At 42.6% G+C, this 17,850-nt stretch overlaps 1 protein-coding gene across 6 annotated transcripts in view; it reads right to left on the bottom strand.

Moving 5' to 3' along the window:
• Positions 1-7,104: 7,104 nt before the first annotated feature.
• taf12 (TAF12 RNA polymerase II, TATA box binding protein (TBP)-associated factor) overlaps positions 7,105-17,850 on the bottom strand; it is a 35,471-nt gene continuing 24,725 nt past the window's right edge. For all 6 annotated transcript variants that reach the window (XM_078238272.1, XM_078238277.1, XM_078238274.1 and 3 more), the window contains 3 exons: positions 10,663-10,777; positions 9,155-9,243; positions 7,105-7,508 (listed from right to left, as the gene is read on the bottom strand). In XM_078238272.1, coding sequence (XP_078094398.1) covers positions 7,473-7,508; positions 9,155-9,243; positions 10,663-10,777 — 240 coding nt within the window. In that variant the 3' untranslated portion in view covers positions 7,105-7,472. The remainder of the gene's footprint in view (positions 7,509-9,154; positions 9,244-10,662; positions 10,778-17,850) is intronic.

The following is a 17,850-nucleotide window of genomic DNA, read 5'->3' as shown; positions in this document are numbered from 1 at the left end:
TTTTCCGGCCTTTCATGCCAGTGGGATTCTCTGGTCCTGCTACGGTGAACGGAGAATTTGGCGTGGGGTGCGAACGGTGGAAAATTCCGACCTTGGTCTCCATCCCTAAGGATATACTTAGCTTCCAAATGGTACATCATTGGTTCACTTGATTGATAAGGGATAAAGTGGCTGTCCTATTCGGAGAGATTGAGTAGAATGAGTCTATTCTTTCTGGTGTGTAGAATAAGAAATTATCCCAATGAAAGCTGTAAGATTCTGAGAGGGTTTGAGTACATAGATGTGCTGAGACTGTTTTCCTTAGCTGGAATTAAGAACTGGGGAACAGTGGAAGGATAAAAAGTAGGCCATTTAGGACTGGGACGAAGAGAATTTTCTTCACTCAGAAGGTTGTAAATGTTCAGTTGTTGAGTACATTCAAGACCTTTGGACAATAGGATTCAAGGGATATGAAGATCTAGAAGGAAAGAGGTTGAAGATTAGCCATGACCCTAGCGAATGGCCTCAGGCCCAAGGGACTGTATGGCCTTGTCCTCCTATTTATGTTCTTATGTAGTTACATACCAGCTTGTGGGTCAAAATGCTTCATGTCCTAAATCTATTTTGAAAATGACTGCTATAGCCAAAGGTTGGATCACATTGTATGGGTCACAAGGAGATAATTGATTCTTTGCATTTGAAAAGTTATAGTATTCTATTCGAGTGGTTTTTGGCTGTACTTGTTCACTATTGTTTCAAGTGGGTTCTACAACCAACATGACAAATTATGCAGATATATTCTCCTTTCTACGACCAGGATGCCTACACCAATAAGCTTTCAAGTGTAAAGGATCACTCAAGAAAGCACATGGGAGAAAATCCAGCCTGGCAATTTGTCTTTCACGATTCTCATATTTAAAGAGCAAAGAAAAGTCCAGCACAGGAATAGGCCCTTCGGCCCTCCAAGCCTGTGCTGATCATGATGCTCTAACTAAACTCAAAAAAACTTCTGCTCCTTCTCAGTCCGTATCCCTCTATTCCCTCCCTATTCATGAACCCATCCAGATGTTTTTTAAATGCTGCTAATGTGCCTGCTTCCACTGCCTCCTCTGGCAGCGCGTTCCAGGCACCCACCGCTCTCTGCATGTAAAACTTCCCCTGCACATTTTCCTTAAACCTTTCCCCCTCTCACTTTGATCCTGCGTCCCCTTGTAATTGACACTTCCACCCTGGGAAAAAACCTCTGACTATCCACCCTGTAGACCGTTATCATGTCTCCCCTCAGCCTCCATCTTTCTAGTGAAAACAATCCTAGTTTATTCAACCTCTCCTCATAGCCAATACCCTCGAGACCAGGCAGCATCCTGGTGAACCTTCTCTGCACTCTCTCCAAAGCTTCCACATCCTTCTGGTAGTGTGGTGACCAGAACTGCATGCAGTACTCCAAATGCGGCCCAACCAAGGTTTTATATAGCTGCAACATGATTTCCCAACTCTTGTACTCAGTGCCCCGGCTGATGAAGGCAAGTATGCCATATGCCTTCTTAATCACCTTGGCCACCTGTGTTGCCACTTTTAGGGAATTGTGGACCTGCACGCCCAGATCCTCTGTCTGCTAATGTTCCTAAGGGTTCTGCCATTTATAGTATAATTTACACTTAAAATTGATCCTCCAAAATGCATCATCTTGCATTTGTCTGGATTAAACTCTGCCACTTCTGTGCCCAAGTCTCCAATCTATCCATATCCTGTTGTATCCTCTGACAATCCCCGGCACTATCAGCAATTCCACCAGTCTTCATGTCATCCACAAACTTACTAATCCGATCACCCACATTTTCCTCCAGATCATTTTTATATACTACAAACACCAGAGGCCCCAGCACTGATCCCTGTGGGACACCATGAGCAACAGATCTCCATTCTGAAAAACACCCTTCTACCGCTACTGTCTGTCTTCTATAACCAAGATGTGGAGATGCCGGCATTGGACTGGGGTGAACACGGTAAGAAGTCTCACAACACCAGGTTAAAGTCCAACAGGTTTATTTGGTAGCAAATACCATAAGCTTTCGGAGCACTGCTCCTTCATCAGATGGAGTGGAAATGTGCTCTCAAACAGTGCAAACAGATATGCTAAACAGGTTAAAGAAGCCATCCCCTATGGACAAGCCCTCCGAATACACAGGATCTGCACAGATGAGGAGGATCGCAACAGACACCTCCAGACGCTGAAAGATGCCCTCATAAGAACAGGATATGGCGCTCGACTCATCGATCAACAGTTCCACCGCCTCCTCTGGCAGCACGTTCCACCGACCTCCTCAGAAGACAAACACGGGACACGGTGGACAGAGTACCCTTCGTCGTCCAGTACTTCCCCGGAGCGGAGAAGCTACGGCATCTCCTCCGGAGCCTTCAACATGTCATTGATGAAGACGAACATCTCGCCAAGGCCATCCCCACACCCCCACTTCTTGCCTTCAAACAACCATGCAACCTCAAACAGACCATTGTCCGCAGCAAACTACCCAGCCTTCAGGAGAACAGTGACCACGACACCACACAACCCTGCCACAGCAACCTCTGCAAGACGTGCCGGATCATCGACACAGATGCCATCATCTCACGTGAGAACACCATCTACCAGGTACACGGTACCTACTCTTGCAACTCGGCCAACGTTGTCTACCTGATACGCTGCAAGAAAGGATGTCCCGAGGCATGGTACATTGGGGAAACCATGCAGACACTACAACAACGGATGAATGAACACCGCTCGACAATCACCAGGCAAGACTGTTCTCTTCCTGTGGGGGAGCACTTCAGCAGTCACGGGCATTCAGCCTTGGATCTTCAGGTAAGCGTTCTCCAAGGCGGCCTTCACGACACACGACAGCGCAGAGTCACTGAGCAGAAACTGAGAGCCAAGTTCTGCACACATGAGGACGGCCTAAACCGGGATGTCACATTATCAGTAACCCCCACAGCTTGCCTCCTGGGCTTGTGGAATCTCACTAGCTGTTCTGTCTGGAGACAATACACATTTCTTTAACCTGTGTTTAATGTTCCCTCCACCCACATTGTCTGTACCTTTAAGACCTGGCTGGCTGTAGGATTCGCATTCTAATCAGTATTCTGCAACTTGATTTTGTGTCTCTGTGCACTGTTTGAGAGCACATTTCCACTCCATCTGACGAAGGGGCAGTGCTCTGAAAGCTTATGGTATTTGCTACCAAATAAACCTGTTGGACTTTAACCTGGTGATGTGAGACTTCTTACCGTGTTCTATGACCAAGCCAGTTCTGTATCCATCTAGCTCGCCCATCCCAAATCCCATGTGATTTCTACTATCTTTCTTCCTGGTTGAGACTAGCAAATGCACACAATGGGGACTGGATTGTCTATCATACAAATGAGAGATGAAATGATGATCTTAATTTTGAATACAAAAGTTTCTTTTTACAGATTCTGTGAAGCTACTTTCATAAGCATGCTGCATAGATTCCTACAGTGCAAAAGGAGACCATTCAGCCCATCAAATCTGCACTGACCACAATCCCACCCAGGCCCTTTCCCCACAACCTCATGAATTTACCCTAGCTAGTCCCCCCCGACACTAAGGGGTAATTTAGTATGACCAATCCACCTAACCTGCACATCATTGGTCCTGTGGGAGGAAACCCACACAGACACCGGGAGAGTGTGCAAACTCCACACAGGCAGTGACCCAAGCTGGGAATAGAACCTGAGTCCTTGGCGCTGTGAGCCAGCGGTGCTAACCACTGTGCCACCGTGCTGCCCTATTGTCTTCTGTACCTTATTCCTGCAGCACAATTTTGTATCAATGTGAAAGGATCACCAGCAATAGTTTAGGATTTACAGAAGTAGATATTTCAGTGCTGGAGCATAATCCCTCATCACAAAACTGGGTGCAAGATGCTTCATTATTTTCTGTTAATTAACATCGTCACGAATGCTGAACTTTAAAAGATGATGATGTTTTAGGTAAGAGCTTGTGGCAGAGTGGGTAATGCCTGCCTCTGAGTTAGAAGCACTGGGTTCAAGTCCTGCTCCAGGACTTGCTGGCCAAGGAAGTATGTTTATAGCTTGGCTAAATATGTTAAATTTGTCACAAAAACAGAAAATGCTGAAAAATCTCATCTCTGACAAGGGTCATCCAGACTCGAGAAGTTGGCTCTATTCTCTCCTCCACAGATGCTGTCAGACCTGCTGAGATTTTCCAGCATTTTCTGTTTTTGTTTCAAATTCCACATCGGCAGTATTTTGCTTTTATCTTGTCGATTGGCTAGACGGTTAGTATGGATCTGATTGGTGTCTCAGCAGGGAGTTCAATCCCCATTCCGGCTGGAGTGGATTCAGGACCTGCCTAGAAATCATAGAAACCCTACAGTACAGAAAGAGGCCATTCGGCCTATCGAGTCTGCACTGACCACAATCCCACCCAGGCCCTACCCCCATATCCCTACATACTTTACCCACTAATCCCTCTAACCTACACATCTCAGGACACTAAGGGACAATTTTAGCATGGCCAATCAACCTAACCTGCACATCTTTGGACTGTGGGAGGAAACCGGAGCACCCGGAGGAAACCCACGCAGACACGAGGAGAATGTGCAAACTCCACACAGACAGTGACCCAAGCCGGGAATAGAACCCAGGTCCCTGGAGCTGTGAAGCACCAGTGCTAACCACTGTGCTACCGTGCCTCCTTGCTCTGTTGTGGCCGAGGTTGTGGCAGAGGTTGTGGCAGTGTGCGGGTCAGACCTGCCTTTGGACAGAGAAGAGTTTGAGGTAAACGGAACATTCTGAAAAGATTCTCCCAGCCCGCTGCGCTGCTTATGCCAATGCCATGTGGCAGACTTCCAGCTGGGCACCACAGCCTCCAGCCGCCGGATTTCCGGCATTGTCAGCTCCGCCCCAGAAATCGGCGTGGAGCTTAATAAATTATGAGGATTTACAGCTGATTAGTTAATGCTGAGTCAAATGTGGTTCTTCAGAACTTGAGTTACAGAAGAATTATTGAAACTCTCCCAGGAACTGGTCTGAACTGTTCTGTGGGAAATGGTAGGGAGATGCATGTTCTGTATGGGGAAAACAGTTTTACAGAGGTAACTAAATGGTTTAATGTGGTTGGGTACAGGAATCTCAAGTTCGGAATTGTTGGGACAAAGGTGACCGGAGAGTGAGGGGGATTTTATCAAAGTAGACCTTGCTAGTAATAAGAAGTTTCCAGCAAAAAGTTTAATGTTAAAAAGTTTGAGTTTTTATTTATTAGTCACAAGGCTTACATTAACACTGCAATGAAGTTACTGTGAAGTTCCCCTAGTTGCCACACTCCGACCCCTGTTCGATGTCAATGCACCCTAACCAGCACGTCTTTCAGACTGAGGGAGGACACCGGAGCACCTGGAGGAAACAGATGCAGACACGGGGAGAACGTGCAGACGCCACACAGATAGTGACCCGAGCTGGGAATCGAACCCGGGTCCCTGGTGCTGAGAGGCAGCAGTGCTAACCACTATGCCACCATGCCGAAAACTCAGGCAGAGTGGAATGATTGCCAAAGGACGCTAGAAGTTTTGACCTGACTTTTACTGAGAGTGACTTTGCGACTGTTCCTTTAACAATAAATAGCTGCAAGGAATGTGGTGCAAAGCAAAAGCGTTTCGTAAAACATTTCAGCTGTGAGGCCTAGTACAAAAATGACCTTTCTCTTTAGTCTGAAGTGTCAGTTGGCAATTAAAGATCTATGTTGATTCTAGTTTGTTACACTGAAAGTCTTGAAGCGAAATCTTGTCCATTGGTTTATTTCTGTTGGTAGTTTGGAGAAATTTAAAGAATGTTATCAGCCTCTACACGGGTCATAGCAAAATTAATAAATGGGAAATTGAGATTGTTTGAGCCTGATCTAACATTCAAAGCTTCAAACACAATTTTCTTGTATCTTGTGTTTAGGAGGATTTATTTTGCTGATGTGTTCATCAATTCCCGTCAATATAGCCGTGTATGGACAATGCTCATTTTCTGGAGATTTGGAATTGTGCTGTGGGAATAAGGTATTGGAATCACACACCATACTATCTACGTCCACTGACAATCTTGGATTGTAAAAAAAAATGGATGAGAAAATCTTGAACTGAAAGTCAATCAATAGGCTAGAAAGTTAGTTTAAGGATTATAAGTTTAGTTGCTGTCATTATGGGAACTGGTCTTTGCAGCACTACAGTAATGAAGATATACATACAGTTCACGGGGAGGAGAAATTTGCAGGGTAAGGGGGGGTTAAAAGGACTGGGAGTATTTGGATAGCTCCAGAAAGAGCCAACACAGACAATGGGCCAACTCGTCACCTCCTGTGCAGTATTGAGTACATAACTGTTGATGCCTAGGCTATGCGATCCTGGAGAAAATACCTTAATGAATGTATCTCTCAATCTCTTTGCACACTGTTTAGGTTAATTTAGCATTGTGAAAAATCCATAAAACTTTACTGTTGTAAAATAATAATTGGTGTACAATAGTAAAACATTACAGGCTCCCTAGGCCTTGGTGAAGGAGTTGCCAATAAAAACACTTCACACCAAGACTAGATTTTAAATCTACAGCTCAAATCATTTCCATTATTTCCAAACACAAGTTTGAATTTCTCTTAGGTTAATAAAGGTGTGTATGTCACGTCAATAGTCGTCCGTCTTGCCCCAATGTCAACTTGTGATGGGGAATGATTTCACAAGTGCAAGTGCCCTCTTATTAGTACACCACACAACTCATTAGCAAGCATTTAATAATGGAGGAAATCAGGCAAGACTGATTGTCACTTAACCTACACAGTTATCTGTGGGTCAGTGACACTGTCCATAGCGCTGCATGATTAACTAGGCCGGGAATTAAGCCTTGTATCATCCAACTCTACGTGGATGGTACAGATAGTCAATACAGAGATATATTTTTAAATTTACAAAGAAAGAAATGGGAGAAGTTCACTATAGTAGATGAACTTAATGTTAAGCAACAAAGGAAAGATTCAGGGGACTACTCTGGCTGCATGCATTTAGAATTCAACTCCAATGGCATAACTACAAATAATGCACACTTGCATTTAAGTTGAGTAATATTTTATTGGCAAAAATGGTCAACATTACCTCTATACAAAGATATGAAAACCAACTACTTAACACTCCATATATCACACTAACCATTAATCAACAAAGAAACGTCACCGTTCCATACACACACCATCCACTTTTGTACAAGTCCTTGCATTTTGTATTCAGGAAGGAGCATCAAGTACCTTTTTGCTACAGTATGTTGGTACCAATACAAAGCTATATCCGTTCATTTTCACAAAAAAAACCAAACACACTGTGTCACCCCTCGCAGGTTCCTCAACAGAAATGGAGGAGAAGCCTGAGAATGTTTTGCAATGTTCAGAACTTTGTCGTAGAAATGATCTGTTCATCAATGCTTTACTTTTTGGTTGTTTTACGTATCAGTGCCATTCTCTGCAAGAAAGAAGCCACAAGGTTATGCAACGATTTGCAATTTCATTTTCAATTCTTATTTGAAAATGTTATAGTCTAAAGCAAGAGTTGACCTGGAAGCACAATCTATACAACGCAAATGGATGAAATAAGAGTGCATGAGTCAAACAAGAAACCAATTACCGTTAAGGTAATCTTCAGTGAAATAAAAAACCTAATTAATGTACTTAAAAGAAAATGCCAATTGTTGAAGTTTATGGAAAAATATAGTTCAAATAAAACACTCGAAGAACACAAAGGATAAGGAAGAACAGCAGCATAATTAATCACTTGAACCAATCATTTAATGAAATGTATTATTTTCCCACCTCAAAAAAGGCAAGTGTCAAACAAACTGCTTTATCAAAGAGAACATGACTTCAATTACAGATGTGTTTTTCTCCGCATCTTAAATCATTTATAAAACAAGAGAAAGTAACAGAATACCAACAAGTTGGTCCATAATAAATACCCACACAGTATTGTCCTGATTCCAAATTCCATTGATAAGTAGCTGGAAACAATGACAATGTGACAAGCACAGCATGAAGTTTTTAACAATCTGTACCTGCGTTCTGCCATTCTCGCATTCTGATCACTTAATGGATGCTCTTAGCACATTTTCAGCCTTCTGTATCCTCATTTACATTCCCTTCTCCAATTCCACACCCCCTTGCCCTCCATACCCCAATAGTGAGAATCTGCTGATTCTCTTTCTCAGCTCTAATGAAGGGTCATCTAGACTCAAAGCGTTGGCTTTAATCTCTCCCCACAGATGCTGTCAGACCTGCTGAGATTTTCCAGCATTTTCTGTTTTTGTTTCAGATTCCAGCACCCACAGTATTTTGCTTTTAACTGCATGAAGTCTCCTTTCTTCTCACACACTATTCATGTTATTCACTTCAGATGAACAAAACTCTTATTAGGATTCAACCCGAGCATTCTGGCCTTGAACCAACTGGGCTACCCAACATTTCAATAAATTGGGCAGGATAAGTCACGTCAAGACCTATAACATGGAATGCAGCCAGATGCCAGCTGAGTTTGAACGATTTGGATAACTTGCCTTTGCATTTTCTGTTCTCCCTCCTTCAGGGATAATGTATACAACTCCCACTTTAAAAATCTATTCACCTTAAATTAGTACTAAAAGTACACTGATTCCCAATCTGACAGGATACTTGAAAATACACAAAAAAGCTTACAGCTTTGCTGCAGCAAATATAACTGCTGGAATTAACCTTGAGCTCAAATTATTTTTTCAGAAACTTTGCCAAAAGTATCTTTGGACAGGTTAAAGGAGCTAGGATTAAATTCTGTTCATGTTCTTTAAAAGATCAAATTGCTTGACTGATGTGTTGATGCCAGAGTAGGGCACAGGGTCTACCAACAAGAAGAGGTCAGCTCTACTCACACAGATGTAAAAGGCCAAAGCAGTGAAGAAATTCATGGTACGCATGACAAAGAAAGAAACCTAATTTTTCATAACTGAAACAAAGTGGCGTGCTGTACCTGCTTAAGAAGTGGCCCAAGTGTCAGAATAGTGCAGGCTAACAGTGGTTAATTGCATAAAAGTAATATTTTCGCATTGTATTAAAACATACTTTTAAATGAGCCATATTGCTCACCTGTTTATGAGCTTCTGTTGTGCAGGCCTTCTTATACGGCCTAATTTCATCTGAACCAAATCCGGGTATCCACATATTCCACTGGCGTTCTTATAAAAGAAAACGCAGACATAGTCAATTCCCAATAATTCAGTGTTTCAGAGAATAAGATACTTTACAATAAGCACACATCAAGTCATAAACCACCATAAAATTCTGAATAAATATAGAGCAATATCTTAAGGACTTAGAATCATAGAATCCCTACAGTGCAGAAAGAGGCCATTCGGCCCATCGTGTCTGCACCGACCACAATCCCACTCAGGCCCTAGCCCCGTAACTCCACACATTTACCCAACTAATCCCTCTAACCTACACATTCTGGGACACTAAAGGGCAATTTAGCATGGCTAATGCAGCTAGCCTGCACATCTTTGGACTGTGGGAGGAAACCGGAGCACCCGGAGGAAACTCACACAGACACGGGGAGAACGTGCAAACTCTACACAGACAGTGACCCAGGCCGGGAATCGAACCCAGGTCTCTGGAGCTGTGAGGCAGCAGTGCTAATCACTGTGCCATCATGCTGCCCAACTTCTTTACATGAGCATTTTTTTTACTATACTTTAAAATATGGATGTGGAGAACAATGTACAATATTAATGAGATGAATTATTACATTTCAGACAGACACCAATGCTTACCAATAAGTAAGGTGTTGCTATTAATGATGATGCTTTGGACAGCAGTAATTGTACATTCTCTTGCAACAAAATTGCTACAGTACTTCCTCAACTGCACTGTTTAAATGTCAACGATTACAGCAAGTCTACACAATGTTAATGCATCATGCCATGTACCGAACCCATTAGTTATTTTGATGGATCACATCTGTGACACCTCAAACCACCATTCTCCACTAGGTGCTGATCTATCTGCCATGTATCTGCCTTTGTTTTCCTCCTCAACCACTAACGGTCAACAGAAGGGGATCAGACGTAAAACACTCATTTTACTAAAAAGAAACTGGATGCCTCAAATCACTTTTTCATTTTTCAATAAACGGTTAAAAAGTGATCAAGATAATATTATAACTTGGTGCATTCTCAAATGCAATGCCTCACTGGTTAAAAAAAAAGCTTTATGCCTCTAAATGTTACTGTCCTTGATTAGGAAACAATGCTGAAAGTTACTATAATATGCAAATATAACCATTGGTGTCCACAACCAGCACAAACTGAAGGTAGATTATCTGGTCCTTCATTCATTGCTGTTTGTGGGATCTTACTGTGTGTAAATTGCATCATGTGTTTCCTGCATTACACAGTGACTACGCTTCAAAAAAAATGCTTAATTGGCTATGAAGTGCTTTCAGCCATCCTGAGGCAATGAGAGGGCACAATGTGAATAAAAGTCTTTATTTTCCTTTATTTGCAAATTCATAATCAGTTGTAATTAAAGTTTACTTTCAGGGCAGCAGAAAAAAAACAGCAAATAAAAAACACCAAAAGTATTACTTCAAAACATACCAAGATGCAGTTGAACATCCTTGACTTCCAGTGTGTTTGACTTGCGATGACGTGCTAGTTGACACGCGGCACTCACTACACTTTCAATAAAATCATCGGCAATCTGCAAAAGCATCTGCGTGTAGGGAGCACAAAAATTGCTTTTGATGCAAATTTTCCATGGGGTAGAAACAGAAGCACATGTTCCTTACCTATAGACATCAGGTTTCATCACAAGCATTATGATTTCAGGCTTTATTTAAGATATTTCTCGTCTCCAAACCAAACATTACTTTAGAGAACTATTGCTCCCATCATCACAGTATGATTTTATATGCACAATATTTCTGTTGTCGCTTTGCCCAGGGGTCAAATACTCTGGTTATGATGACTGGTTAATTCACTTGACATAGAGTTAACCCAGGTGATTGAGCCTGTAAATTACAAATCAGGTATAAAAGTAATGGCTTAACAGTCGGAACATACACATTTATACAGAGCCATTCCCATAGGGAGAACATCCCATTGCATTTCGGAGAAATGTAATGGAACAAGAACTAGCACCAAGCCAAAGGAAGAACTATCAGGACAAGTGATTAAAATGCTTGGCCAAAGAGATAAAATTTTAAGGACACTCTTAAACAAGGAACAGAGATTTGGTGAGGGAATTCCAGAATTAAGACCTAGAAGGAAGGAGGCATGGCCACCATGATGGGGTGAAGGGAGTGAGGGATGAACAAGAATCCAAAATTGGAGGAATGCAGAGTCCTTGAATGGTGTACAAGTATGCAGGTTGTTGATGGGTTTATGGCTGGAATGGGTCAAAGAGAGAGGGAGGAGCTAAGCCTTAGAGAGATAAAATTGAGAATTTTAAAAACTTGAGGTGTTGGTTGATCAGGAATCAAGGTAGGTCAGTAAACACAGGGGCAACATGGTGGCACAGTGGTTAACACTGCTGCCTTACAGTGCCCGAGACCCAGGTTCAATTCCCAGCTTGGGTTACTGTCTGTGTGGAGTGCGCACGTTCTCCCCGTATCTGCATGTGTTATCTCCGGGTGCTCCGGTTTCCTCCCACAATTCAAAGATGTGTAGGTTTGATGAATTGGCCATGTGAAATTCTCCCTCAGTGTACCCGATCAGGCGCCGGAGAGTAGCGACGAGGGGATTTTCACAGTAACTTCATTATATTGTGAATGTAAGCCTTACTTGTGACTAATAAATAAACAAACTAATGGATTAGACAGACTTGGTGCTGGTTAGAATACAGGCAGATCATAGAATCCACATCATAGAATACAGGCAACAGAGCTTTGGATGAGTTCAGTTTTTGGAAAGTGAGAGCTCGAAGGCTGCCAGGAAACCATTGAAATTGTTGTGTCTGGGAGGTAGCAAAAACATGCATAATGCTTTCAGGAGCCAATGAACTTAGTTTTTAAGTTTAAAGTTTATTTATTAGTGTCACAAGTAGGCTTACATTAACATTGTAATGAAGTTACTGTGAAAATCCCCTAGTTGTCACACACCGACACCTGTTTGGGTACACTGAGGGAGAATTTAGCTTGGCCAATGCACCGAATCAGCACTTCTTTTGAACTGTGGGAGGAAACTGGAGCATCCAGAGGAAACTCACACAGACTCTGGGAGAATGTGCAAATTCCACACAGATAGTGACCCAAGCCAGGGATCGAACCTCAGTCACTGGGCGCTGAGAGGCAGCAGTGCTAACCTAACCACTGTGCCACCACGCTGCCCACTTGTAGTTGGGGTGGAGATAGGCAACATTATTCAGGTGAGATTGTGTGGTCTCTGTGATAGAATAAGCAAATTTAACTTAAACAAAAGTTGCATCTCTTCGGATATGCAAAATATAAGAGGACACTCCACCTAATACTTAGTAAAACTAAACCTGGACCTGTATCTGTAACATAAAATCTAGAGATGACATCTTCTCTATTTGCCAGAATCTTAAAAGTATTCATGTCTATTTCAATAAGCTTGGAAGTACTAGTGAACTTGCTTAACAGTTCTCTGGACTGGCTTAGCAGATCTCTTGGCCAGGGTAAACACACTGTAAAATCCATCCCCACCCCCGAGACATTCTGTGGAACATCCTCTAGCTATATAGAGCAAGTTTAATTGAGTTCAAATTTCACTGTTTGTTGTCAAAGAAAAGGTAATGGCTTTACAATGAGGGCATAATGGATTCACAACAGAAGTGCATTCTCACCTCATTCCAATTTATCTCAAACGACCAATTTCAGAACAAAACACCAAACTTGTCTTCATGGAATTTGCAGCACTTCCCAAAAAAAAATTCCATTGCTTTAAATATTAAAACTAGATTCCAGATAGAACTAAACTGGATTTTGTTTGCAGTAAATATATCGAAGGAAAAAGCGTATTTTTTCATGCCTTTTATATATATATATATATGTCAATAATCAGGTGGAAATGGTGCAGTCACCCTCCTCAGGATAAGCAACTGTGTCTCTTTAACCAAATCAGTCTGAAGCATTTCCCATTGAAGCCACCCCATGCCGCTGGGAAAGCCAGAGAATCCCGCTGGCATGAATGGCCGGAGAATTCCAGCCAATATATCCCACTGGACTACTTTGAAGAGCAGAGCAGAGCAGGGAGGTACTCCAGTGTCCGGGCTAATATTTATCCCTCAGTCAACATCACAAAAACGGATTATACAGCAACTAACACATTGCTGTTTGTGGATGCTTTGTGCTCAAGTTAACTGCCAAACGTCCTACATGATAGAATCATAGAATCCTACTGGGCAGGAAGCCGCCATTCGGCCCATAGAGTCTGCACCACCCACAATCCCACCGAGGCCCTATCCCCGTAACCCCATGCATTTACCCTAGCTAGTCTCCCTGACACTAAGGGGCATTTATCATGGCCAATCCACCTAACTCGCACATCTTTGTACTGTGGGAGGAAACCCACGCAGACATGGGGAGAATGTGCAAACTCCACACAGGCAGTGACCCAAGCCGGGAATCGAATCCGGGTCCCTGGCACTGTGAGGCAGCAGTGCTAACCGCTGTGCTAAAAGTGATAACTGTACTGACAGATTATACAGCGACTAACACAGATCCTCCCTCTGTGACTGGATCCTGAACTTCCTAACTCACAGATCACACTCAGTAAGGATAGGCAACAACACCTCCTCCACGATCATCCTCAACACCGGTGCCCCACAAGGCTGTGTTCTCCGCCCCTTACTATACTCCTTATACACCTATGACTGTGCGGCCAAATTCCCCATCAGTTCGATTTTCAAGTTTGCTGACGACACCACCGTAGTGGGTCAGATCTCAAACAATGACGAGACAGAGTACAGGAATGAGATAGAGAATCTGGTGAACTGGCGCGGAAACAATAATCTCTCCCTCAATGTCAACAAAACAAAGGAGATTGTCATCGACTTCAGGAAGCGTAAAGAAGAACATGCCCCTGTCTACATCAACAGGGGTGAAGTGGAAAGGGTCGAGAGCTTCAAGTTTTTAGGTGTCCAGATCACCAACAACCTGTCCTGGAGCCCCATGCCGACACTATAGTTAAGAAATCCCACCAACGCCTCTACTTTCTCAGAAGACTAAGGAAATTTGGCATGAAAGCTACGACTCTCACCAACTTTTACAGATGCACCATAGAAAGCATTCTTTCTGATTGTATCACAGCTTGGTCTGGCTCATGCCCTGCCCAAGACCACAAGGAACTACAAAAGGTTGTGAATGTAGCCCAACCCATCACGCAAACCAGCCTCCCACCCATTGACTCTGTCTACACTTCCCGCTGCTTCGGCAAAGCAGCCAGCATAATTAAGAACCCCACGCACCCCGGACATTCTCTCTTCCACCTTCGGCAAAAAGATACAAAAGTCTGAGGTCATGCACCAACCGACTCAATAGCAGCTTCTTCCCTGCTGCTGTTAGACTTTTGAATGGACCTACCTTGCATTAAGTTGATCGTTCTCTGCACTCTAGCTATGACTGTAACACTACATTCTGCACTGTCTCGTTTCCTTCTCTATGAACGATATGTTTTGTCTGTATAGCGCGCAAGAAACAATACTTTTCACTGTATGTTAATATAGGTGACAATAATATATCAAAATTAACAGTGACTACACTTTAAAATATATTTCATTAGCTGTAAATTGCTTTTAGATGTCCTGTGGTCATGAAAAGTGGTATCTAAATGCAAGTCTTTCTTTCATTTAGAGATACATAATGAATTTTCCCTTGAGGGTTAACACTGTAAAAAAATCATCTCTTGCAGACATGAATTAGGGCTGGGATTTTGTTGATGGCAGGCCTCCTGTAACAGAGCCAAATGATCTCTCTGCATTTGTAAACAAAGACAACAAATGTTGGCACAATTTAATTCTGTAGAGACATCACAGCTGAGCTTGATTCTGTTCTCAGCTGATGTCCACACATGTACTTTACAACTGGGGTCACTGGGCAGAAGAAAGAAGTGATTTTTCCTAAATTAAAGGTACCAAGACCAATTATAGTTCCCCGATTGTTATTCTAGTTAGTCAGATAATGCAGCCCCAGATTGATTTATGGAGGTTAAATTGACACTGATTTTGTCAACTGGCCTCTCAGCAAAACCTTCATAAAACAGAATCACTGCTCACATTATCACTGCATTAGAGTTTCCAAAAATAGGACTGTGTTCCTTGGAATTGAGAAGGTTAAGGGACGACTTGATTGAACTTTTCAAAATATAAAAGAGGAACAGACTGGATAGAGAGAGAAATTATTTCTGAAGCAAAACGCTACAGATGCTGCAAATCTGATGTAAAAACAGAAAATGCTGGAAATACTCAGCAAGTTTGGCAATATCTCTGGAGAGAGAGAGAAAAACAGAGTTAACGTTTCAGGTCCATTGATCTTGCATCAGAAATTATTTCTGATGATTGGGGAATCTAGGACTCGTGACAGGGTATAAAAATTAGAACCAGCCCTTTCAGGAGTGAAAGGCATGGTAGATGTTTCAGACTGGTGAGAATTTAGTTAGCCAAAGATATTAATGGACATGGAGCAAAGGTGGGCATATGGAACTAGGTCACAGATCTGCCATCAATTAACCGAATGAGGGAACAGGCTCGAAAGGGTCAAATGGCCTACTCCTGTTCCTATGTTCTTAAAAGAAACTGCATTTTGTGTCTCGCTCCCTCGATTGGAAAACAAAATCTTAATAATATTCTCATCTTACAATATACATCAATATAATTCCACTATAATACTTGCAGTTAGAATGCATTTGTATATAATACTGGTACTAGTACAGCTCCCTCTAGTGAGGAACAAATTAAGCTTTCAAAAGGTCAACTTTTTCTGACTTAAAGTGAAGATGGACACTGTGCGCTCTGACAAAGGGGTAATCTAGACTCAAAACGTTGGCTCTATTCTTTCCCAGCAGATGCTGTCAGACCTGCTGAGATTTTCCAGCATTTTCTGTTTTTGTTTCAGATTCCAGCATGCGCAGTATTTTGCTTTTAATCGTCATGTTGGGGTAATTTCATGGATGTTGGTTGTGCTCCGATACCTCAGTTGGCTGATCCTCAACACTAACTGTTTGACCATGCCAGACTATACAGCTGAGCGGATCACTGTCTCATCCAGTGTTCATATCATAGAACCATAGAATCCCTACAGTACAGAAGGAGGCCATTTGGCCCATTGAGTCTGCACTGACAACAATCCCACCCAGGCCTTATCCCCAAAACCCCACATATTTACCCTGCTAATCCCTCTAAATACACATCCTGGGACACTAAGGTGCAATTTAGTGTGGCCAATCAACTTAACCTGCACATCTTTGGACTGTGGGAGGAAACTGAAGCATATACTCTGGATAGCCCAGAAATACAGAGGCTAATGTACTGTTCTGGTTGTATTGGTTAAGAATACAGAGTATTAGAACTTGAACCTTCTCGGTCTCTGTGGCTCGGTACCACGAAGTGCATTAAAACAACAAGAACCTTGCTGCGTCCAATAGCTTATATACAGTATACATTTTCTATCTGCCTCCACAATGTACCATTTGATGAAAGGTTTGATCAGATATGACTAAGAATCAAGTAAAATGACTGAAGATAAACGTCAGTTTTTAAAATGATGAAATGAGGAACCTTGATGAAGTCTAAGATTCACAATACAAGGGTATCATTAAGGTTGAAGGAGTAAGAGGGAAGGTTTCTTTAATTTCTCAGGGCGTGGGACTCGCTGACAAAGCCACCATTTATTGTTCATCTCTGATTTCCTTCGACAAGGGTGACACGGTGGCATAGTGGTTAGCACTGCTGCCTCACAGCACCAGGGACCAGGGTTCAAATCCGGCCTCGGGTGACTGTGTGGAGTATGCACATTCTCCCCGTGTCTGGGTGGGTTTCCTCTGGGCACTCGGGTTTCCTCCCACAGTCCAAAGATGTGTGGGTTAGGTTTATTGGCTATGCTAAATTGCCCCTTGGTGTCAGGGAGATTTGCAGGGCAGATACTTGAGGTTACAGGGACAGGGCCTGGGTGGGATTGCTGGCAGTGTAGGCTCAATGGGCCAAATGGCCTCCATCTGCACTCTATTCTATTCTAAAGTGATGGTGAGTCACCTTTTGTACAAATTGAGGGCCCCCCTTTCAGGAGGATAGTTGTTGAGGGTCTGGAATCACATACAGACCAGACAGGGTAACAGCATGATTTCATGAGTAAAGCAGATGGGCTTTTATGACAATCACGATTATGGGTGTTAGTTTTATAGAATTAAATTTAAATTTGCCAGCTGCTGTACATATGAACAGAATATCAGAATTCTGAGCAATAGACTACTTGGCCCTGCTCTACCATTTGACAAGATAATCTGATTGTGGCCCCAACTCTTTCCTATCCACTCCCGATGCCCTTGGACTTCTTTGTCAATCAAAAATCTAACTCAACCTTAAGAACACTTAATGACCCTGTCTAGACTGTTCTCTGAGGAAGAGAATTACACATACTAACAACTCTTGCAGAAAAAAATTCTCGAGAACCCTTATTTTTAAACTGTTCCCCTGAGTTCTGGTCTCTCCCATAAGGGGAAACATCCTCTCAGCAGCCAGTCAATTCCCCTCAGGATCTTGTATGTTTCAGTAAGATCGCTTCTCAATCTTCTAAACTCCACTGGATACAGCGTCAACATTTCCTCATAACC

This window comes from Mustelus asterias, chromosome 21 (assembly GCF_964213995.1).
Source record: "Mustelus asterias chromosome 21, sMusAst1.hap1.1, whole genome shotgun sequence".
NCBI classification, from domain to species: domain Eukaryota; kingdom Metazoa; phylum Chordata; class Chondrichthyes; order Carcharhiniformes; family Triakidae; genus Mustelus; species Mustelus asterias.
This window is presented reverse-complemented; position numbering and strand designations above follow the sequence as displayed.